Here is an 8,948-nt window from a genome sequence, read left to right as displayed (position 1 = left end):
TTGATTAAGTTTTTGTTTCTTCTTAAAGGATAATATCAAAGCTACTAATTCATTATTTCTGAGAAAACTTTATTATTTTCTCTTTTTAGAGTTTATTTCATCTTGTTTCTTCTATTATACGGTGGCTGTCTCGGTTGCATGCAAAGTCAGATTCGCTATATTTCAACTTTCAAATATTCTTTTCTCGCGTGGGACCTATCTATTTCTTTCCCAATTCATCATCTACCCTGAGCTATCCACGCACTGCGACTCCAGACCGGCGCTCCGGCCGGTCGAAGCAATCTACGGACGCATGCACGCACACATCACACTCTGCTGCATGAACAGCACACCACGGCGAGCCGGAGCTAGTTAGCTCAAGCGCACATCCAACCAAAGCTAGCTAGCTAGCTAGCTCACGCACGCAGACGCGCACCACGTCATACCACACTGCACACATACACTGCATGCCAAAAAGAAAGAAAAGTGACTGACCTAAATCACAAATTCAGGCGACTGCGTGGTTCAGTCCCTGTTTCCTTGGTCCTAATGTGAGTGTTATAAGCAATATCATACATGTCAACTAGATTTTTTTTATGATGTGACACATAATTAAATACAAAAAAGAGAATGTGATATTATATAATGATACCATATCATATTAAATGTTATATTACTTTATATTATGCATGACAAATAATAATGCATCTAAGATAATAAGTTATGATGCTATGCTACAGAAATAGAATCATATATTGGTATCATATGCATGATAGTACTAATATACGATACTCCTTATTACGGGCAGCCTTACAAGACCCCAGTATTTTTATTTTCACAGAAAAACCTGGAAAGCACGAGGATTACAAGCATGCATGCAAATAACTAGGCGACGAAAGCACTAAAAAAGCAAAGTAACGCAAACTTTTAATTCACATTCAACAAGGCCATGGGAATCCATTGCTGGTTGTAGTAGCTCAGCGGTCGAGCAAGATGGCCTCAATGACCCGGACGAACTCCTTTGGCGCGGTGAGCTGTGGGAAGTGGCTGGAGGACTGGATGACCACCGAGGCCGCGCCGCCGCCACCAGCGCACCCGGCCAGTCGGTGCTGCATGTAGCGAGCAACTGCGAGCGGCGCCACGGCGTCCTGGGTGCAGTGCACGATGGTGCATGGTGCCTTGACGTCCGGGAGCACGTCCCGGACGTCGCAGGTGAGCACGGTGCGCATGACGCGGAGCGCGGTGGCCGGGCGCATCATCGCCAGCTGCTTGGCGAACTTTGCGACGGCCGCTGGGTGGTCCACCCCGACCACGGTCTCGGCGAAGAGCGGCGCCCACTCGGTGAAATCGGTCTCGATGGCTCCGAGCATGGCGTCCACCTCTCCGCGGCCGAATCCGCCCTCGTAGCCGTCGTCGTTGATGTACCTGTTCCAACGTACGTACAATTAAAACGGCCATGGTTCAGTGACATCCTTACGGCCATTTCATTTCTTCCGTTTATTTAAATCATGTACTAGTACGAAAGCTGGGAATGTGATCTGAAGAGAACCTAGGTGACGCCCCAACCAGCACGAGGTGGCTGAATAGGTCTGGCCTTGCAAGCGACGCAATGCAGCCGATCATGCCAGCCATGGAGTGGCCCAGGAACACTGCTCCCCTCAGCCCGAGCTCGTCCATCAGCGCCACGAGTTCGTCGGCGAAGTCGTGGTACGAAAACCGCCGCTCGGAGCACCCGCCGCCGTCCGCCACGCCGGAGAAGCTCCAGTCGAAGACGACGACCCGGAACTTGTCCGCCAGCGACGGGACGACGTCGTCCCAGACGAACCGGCTGCCCCCGTAGCCGTGGGCGAGCACCAGGGTCTCACCGACGTTGCCGAAAACCCTCGCATTCATCTCGATCAGTAATTTGAGTACAGCAGTGAGGAGCACGAGGCTACAATATTGCTTAACTCCCGTGCTAGCTTAGAGATGAGAACATATGGCTACTTCTGGCCTCCATTTATAGGGAAACCCCAAGCACCAAGATAAGATCGATCGACCAGAGAGGGAGGAGGGGAGGCAGTGATGCCCTTGTGAGAATTATTAACTGGGCACTCAGATGTGTACAGCTGCATGTGACATCCAGATGGCTACAACTATACCGGAGCAGAAGAGACCACTGCATGCCTGCCTCGAAGAGTTTCCTGGCGGTTGTTTATCGTGCGTCTGCATCGATGGTGACGAGGGGCTAAAAAGGTGTCACTTGGAGTTTTGCGTGTGCACAATGCGCGGTGATGGCGACGAAGGCAGATTCCGTGAACTGGAGGGTTAGGTCTCCCGATGGTCCGATTTTGTCGCAGTTTGACACGGGATAGTTTTATGCCGATTTCTGTGGACTGTGTCCTTCTCGCACTCCACGAAATACTGAAACCATGTATGTCGAGCAATGCTAGACATACGTAAGCTTACGTTCAGATCTTACATAAAAGCTGATGTGGGATTTGTTAATTGGGTCAGGATTAGCAGCTGAGGCCCACACCGGTTAAAATCAGGGGGAGAAGGGAATTTTATGAAAGGTTAAGTAGGCCTACGTAGCACCTTTCGTTGGTATAGTATTATTGATGTATGTCACTTGCATGGAAACAAAGGATTTGTATATGCCTATGTCTCTGTCGTGCCGTTGTTTCCGTGACACGGAAGCTGTGCGTGATGAATCAGTTTCCCGTATTAATACTCACCGGCCCATCATTAAATCTCTCGACGAATGTTTCAACGAGCCACCGGTGTGTATATTACTTCAGGTACGGCTGCAGAGATCCTTCTTTTCGTTAGTGCGAACAGTTCAGAGATAGAAAGCTTTATTACCCTTCGTAGTCCCATTTTTTATGTAACTAGTAGAATGCCCGTGCATTCTTACGGGCTACAATACATATACATGAATCAAACAAATGATTAACATCGCCTCCAAGGTCGACACTCATTTCTCCCTCGTACGCCTGGACGTATTCAGGCATCAAACGGGCGCCCATTATGCTCTTGAAAATCCAATCATCTGAACAATCAGGGCTCCCCCAAATTCAGCACATATGCGGGGAGAAATGTGGTTGTCTGGACTATCCAACATGTTATTTCCAATAGACTGCCCCATCCCCACGATGCACCCTTCCTATTTTGTCCTCTATTTTAAACCAGATGATGCTCACTTCTCCTTCGCCATCTCGCCCTCTCTCCTTCACACCGGACTTCCCCATAACCGCCCAGATCCCCTCCCCCTGTATTCATGTCGATCCACCACGACCATCAAGGTGGATGACGCGTGCGCTGCCCATGACACACCCTGAGCCAAAAAGGCAGATCTGATGTCTCTTGAGCCATTGTCACGTTGTAACATATAGTTGAATGATGTGCATTACAACGAAAGAATAATATGATGTTTGTTGTTGGGCATGCGACTGGTACACCACCATGTTCGTCATTAACTCTTGAAGCAACCAACCAATGCATATACCCTTCTATCGTAACCAAATAATTATATGACTTGATGAAAAAATATATATGAACCGCTCGCTCATGCAATTTATTATAAAGCCATCTCTAATGAAATCCAATTTCCTACATTATCTAAAGTTGGAAAATTATTCTACTAATAGTCGTACCACGGGCCTCAGTTTACAAGTCATTCCTAGTATGAAGATGCACAAAAGTTATCATACATATAGATTATGTATGACATACCAAATGAGGAGGTGGTGGAATTGTTGTAAACCATCATAAAAGGCATATTATCTCATGTTTCTTTAGTTTGTATGAGTGTCCCAATGGGTGTTAGATTAAACGGTCATTGATCTAGTTGCAACCTGTAAATATGTAAATGTCCTTTCATCAACAATAATCATCCTTGATAAAATGAAGGGATATCCACATGTCTATCGGTATTGTAGCATCCCAAATTAATTGCTCTAAAATAATTGGTGTACTAAAAGAAGAAAACAAAATACACAACAATACCACACTATCACTTCCATAATTCAATAAGAGACCATAGTGCTCAACAAGGGAAACACCCAATGGAAATCAACATTGTGCCCTTCATGTTCAACTTCAAGGTTTCAACCAATATGATTCCCTTGCTACAAGCAATGAACTTTAGTTGCCAAACCAACAAATCACAATCCAGCGATAACCAGATCCAGAAAATCACATCTCACCATGAAACTGAATCCCAAACAATAAACAACCGCAATGGACTTGTGCCTCGACGTAAGGGTGGATCCGAACAGCCGATGTCTGATCATTGGCTTAGGCACACTCCATAGTTGAAATAGGTTATTACATGTCTCTGTTAATTGTAACCTGAAGAAATACCTAGCAAGTGTCAGAGTATAGTTGCAATAGGTTAAGTAAAAAAGCAAATCAGGGGGTGCAAACTATCACGTGCTTTCCGCTGAAATTTTTGTCAAGAGAGATAATTAAACTAAGCTAGTATTGATAAGTGTTGACCTGTCATTGGTTTTACGTGGCCATACAAATTTTTTTGAATGAAAAGTAAAACACCCATAGTGATAGCTCTAGCCAACGACCAAAAATGTAGTCTCGAAGGATATAAATGAACATGCATAGTCATCATATTCAATAAACTGTTAGACCACAGGCGACCTAGAAAAACTTTGGAGATTCTCAAGTTATATGGATTTTCTAGCTTATAAGTCTGCACTACTGCTCAGTTTTGTATCTTGTAAAAATTGGTGTGATTTTGTTTACAACACGATGTTTAAGTGGCACCTCCATATAGGATTACGGCCTTCATTAATTTCACACATGCAACCTTGCACTATTCTTGTGCCTCGAATAGAAAGACAACAAGGAAGCAAACTTGCTTGCTCAAAAGAAAATATACAATATGGAAATTTTACACTGTAATTTCAAGTCCAATTTAGACAGCTCCAAGTCAATCAAATATACAGCTCATCATGACAGAACTGTTCTGTTTATGAGACATATCTGTAGGGTATAGTACAATTGTACACCCAAAACCAGCTCTAGAAAGAAAGCACAATGGTTATCACCAAAAAGTCCCCCGCATCGCCTCCTAGGGGCGGCTCGGGCGGAAACCCCATCCACCGCCGCCGGTCCCCTTCCACCCTCCTCATCCCCTCACCGCCGCCGGCGCACGCCACCGGGCAAAGCTCGCTGGCGGCCGACGGTGGTGGGACCTGGTCCTCGTGCACTCGCGGCGGGGAGGAGCGCTCCTCCCCGTGGTTAACTTGATCTGGATCTGCGTGGCGCGGTGGCGGCTGGTCTCGGGCGGCGCTCCGGCGGGCTGTGGCGAGGTGGCTCCTGCTTCGTGGTTCTCCGGTGCAGCGTGGGGTGGCACCAGCGCAGGGCACGGCGCGGGGCGCGCGCGGCGGTGCTACGGGCCTGATCTGGGCCATGCAGGGCCTGCAGCGTGTGCGTGCAGGGGCGGCGTGGAGCTCGGCCGGTGCACCGGCAGCCGGCTCTGGCGCGTGAAGGTGCAGCGGTGCTGCTGATGTTGGTGGTGGCGGCTTGCGGCCAAGGTCGTCGAGGGGCGCGGCCAAAGAGCGCCCCAGCCGTGAGTGATGCAGATCCGGTCTCCGGCGGCTGTGCTGGGGTGCATGGGGCGCGCTGGTGTTTCTGTTGCTTGGCTGCAGCTCGGAACCACGGAGGTTCTTGGCTTCGGGCAGCGCTCCTCCGTTCCTGTCGGCATGTTGCTTGGCAGAGCACGGTGGCTTGCGCTGCGTCCGGTGGCTGTGCGTCCGGAAGGCCATTGATGGATCTGTCACCTCGTTCTGGTGGTTGGCTGCCGGTGGTCTCCGTGAGGTGCGGTTGACTGCGGTGGACCGAATTTGGTCACGTGCGGCAGCGGGCTGAATGACTCTTGCTGTGGTGGTGCAGGGAGCAGCGATTCGCAGTCTACCGGTGCTCCTCGGAGGTGGTCTGCTCACTTGGGTGAAAGCCACTGCTCCTGCCGGAGTCGGCGATGGTGACGCCCTCGGGTGCTGCTTACCTCCTTGGAGGCATCGTTGTCATGGTGACTTCCCCTTCGAGGCTCCTGGGGAAAACCATGTTCCTGGTCCGTCTGGAACGGCTAATGGCGGCGCATTTCGCGTCGCATTCCTTCCTGAAGGCATCAGCTTGGTGGATTGTGTGGTGGCTGCTCACTGCGGGTTGGACGGTGGCGGTGGCGCGGCCAGCTTGCGCTGGTGTGCTTGGAGAAGCGATCCGTGTGTAGACTCGGCTCCTTGATGCCCTTCGGCTTCGCCGGCGGTGCCGCTGTTGTGATGTAGACTCGGCTGCGTGTGACTCTTCGTCCGGGTGTGGACTCGGTCGCTCGTTGCCTTTCGGCTGCACCAATAGCCTTGAGGCATCATGGATGGTCTCGGTTGATTGGAGCTCTTCGTCTACGGTGGTGGTGTTCTCGTGCGTCTCAGGTTGGTAATGGTTGCTCAAGACCCTCTCATGATTACCGTTGTGTTGCGGCGAGCTTGGTGCTCTTGGTCTTGTCTCGACTCATCTTTGCTCAAGGATGGCGCAAGATGCCTCTCAAGCTGCTATTCATTCCGTTTTTCTGTGGCGGAGCCCGAGTCAAGGTTCATGTCTGGGATGACACTCGTTGATTGTGGATGCTCCTGAGTTGTGCCATGGGGCCCGTATGCCCGCCGATGCGTTCTGCTGTTTGCAAAGTCCTAGTATTGTGATCTCTCGACGACACCCCACATCTACTTGTGTCTCTCATGATGATGGTCTTATGTCTGCCAGCTAGGACGTGCCTTGTACGGTTTTCGGCCCGGTTTCCCTTATAAACGGGGTCAATTTGTTAAGGTTTTCGATCCGGTTTTCCTTATAAACTAGATCACCACTCTGGCATTCTGGCCACTTTGAGTAGTATATTCTGGTGGGGAAACTCCCCCCGGTGAATCTCAAAGAAAAAAACAATGGTTATCACGTGTCAATCTTTGGTGGTTGATGAAAATTATTCCTAACTGTAGCAATCAGTGATTAGCATATATAAAATCAACAAACTCCCTACACCCTGCTACACATGGTTTGGTACTATGGCTACTATGTTAGTTCACATCATTCATGAAATGGACCAAATTATGTTACCAGCATGCTACACGAACTGAAGGCAATGAATTAATTAGAGCATCGATTAGGCATTTGACAATCATGAAAATGACGCGATGACAATAGGGCTAGTGATCTGAAAATGAACCGATGAGCTATATATGGATGTTCACTGGTAGCCTTGAGCTTGACAACATGTCGGTTAAAGTGGGGGTCATCATTGGGCTAGCTATAGAAACCCGCGCTACTAATAATAAAAACTTAAAACACACGACAAAAAACATCATTGAATGAGATGTACTTTAACTGGTCCTATCCAAATTAATTGCCACACGTGCAGATAACAAGTGAATTGAATATAATGTGTGTTTCCTATATACTTAAAGCTAGGAAATCATCTACAACTTATTCAGAAATGAGAGATGTTTATGCCTTTATACATATGAAATGTACTAATATGAAACTAAATAAATCAGTGCTAACACTACAAACCTGGATGTTGAATAAATTACTACAAACCTAAATTCGAATAAACCAGCTGGATAATGGTAAACAGCCTTGAAGATTATGTACTTCAACTCATGGTTATGCTGCATCCATCACCATATGAATAGTTTCAACGCTGGACAATGAAACAAAACTGTCAGTATTAGAATAGCCAGAAACACAATTGTTAGTATTAGAAATCAATTGATTCATCGACCAATCATCATATCCATGTCTACAACATGGAAAACAGCCGCGTCTAGAACAAGAAAATGGCATACACATAGCAATTGCTTTGACAAAATCTGCTTAATAACAACTACAGTAATGTAGAACAGCAGTACCAACATCCCATCATGCACATAGACCACTATGAGAACTCACTGTAAATCCTTATCAGGCTCTGAAAGTAGTCAGGTTCGTTGACTTCAATAGCTAGAGTCGCACTTGAGGCACCCTTGAGATTTTTTATCCTGGCCCAATGAACGACACATTTGGTATAGTGTCCCGGTGATTTATCTGGGCGGTGATTTATCTACTACACGCAGGAGCTGCACGACATCCCCAAGTTGTTCTTCGATCTATTGCGGCTAGAGATCCTGGTGGACATCGGCGGTGCTGCCGCCATTGCCGCCCCCCACCGACGCAACCCCGCCAACTTAACGCACTGATGCCCTCACCCTAGGTTGCATCCTCCATGCCCATTGAAGTCCTGTCAGTCCTCACAACATTGGCGGCATGAACTGAAGAGCTGTCAGTCCTCACAACATCAACGACGTGAACTGAAGAGCGGTGGCAGACGAAGCTTAGACTCTTGCGTAGACGATGTTTGAGATCAGAGGAATAAAAATATTCAGAGGACTAACACTTCATTGAGAGCAAGTCATTGGAGCTGAACATGCCTTGAACTTAGGCTCTCCTTTCCTCATTTACATATATATATTTAGCGTTCCTCAAGGTCTTGATTTACTTTCTTTTTAAGCAGTAAAATAATAAAATAAAAATATGTTGTACAATAATAGTAAAAATATGTTTCTTTTACATTTCCATCGGAATCATGCTATCCAATTAACTATTATTCCAGGTTTGTTTCTTTTGCATTTCCATTGGAATCATGCAATCCAATTAACTATTATTTCAGGTTCTGTTTCTTTTGCATTTCCATCAGAATCATGCTGTCCGATTAACTATATTAGGCTCATAGCAACTGAGAGACCCACAAAATTTACATTGCCTATCACATTAAGGAAAACATACTTACGTGACAAGTATTAAGCTAGAAAATTATACTAATTGGCTGATCATTTGTCGATCAGCTCTGACTAAACTTAAATCCCGGGAGCAAATATGTGACCATATATTTCTGACCATTAGACAAGATTCTTGCATAGATAATCAACCAACAAATAAGGAGGATC

The 8,948-nt window shown here is 47.0% G+C and overlaps 1 protein-coding gene across 1 annotated transcript; it reads right to left on the bottom strand.

Moving 5' to 3' along the window:
• Window positions 1-711: 711 nt before the first annotated feature.
• Window positions 712-2,024, bottom strand: LOC125518470 (strigolactone esterase D14). Its single transcript, XM_048683326.2, has 2 exons — window positions 1,529-2,024; window positions 712-1,404 (listed from the first exon to the last, which is right to left on the bottom strand). The coding sequence occupies exons 1-2, from the start codon at window positions 1,870-1,872 to the stop codon at window positions 957-959; spliced, it is 792 nt and encodes a 263-aa protein (XP_048539283.1). The 5' UTR covers window positions 1,873-2,024; the 3' UTR covers window positions 712-956.
• Between the last annotated feature and the right edge of the window lie 6,924 nt (window positions 2,025-8,948).

This window comes from Triticum urartu, chromosome 1A (genome assembly GCF_056163025.1).
Source record: "Triticum urartu cultivar PI428250 chromosome 1A, HENAU_Tu73, whole genome shotgun sequence".
Taxonomy (NCBI): Eukaryota; Viridiplantae; Streptophyta; class Magnoliopsida; order Poales; family Poaceae; genus Triticum; species Triticum urartu.
This window is presented reverse-complemented; position numbering and strand designations above follow the sequence as displayed.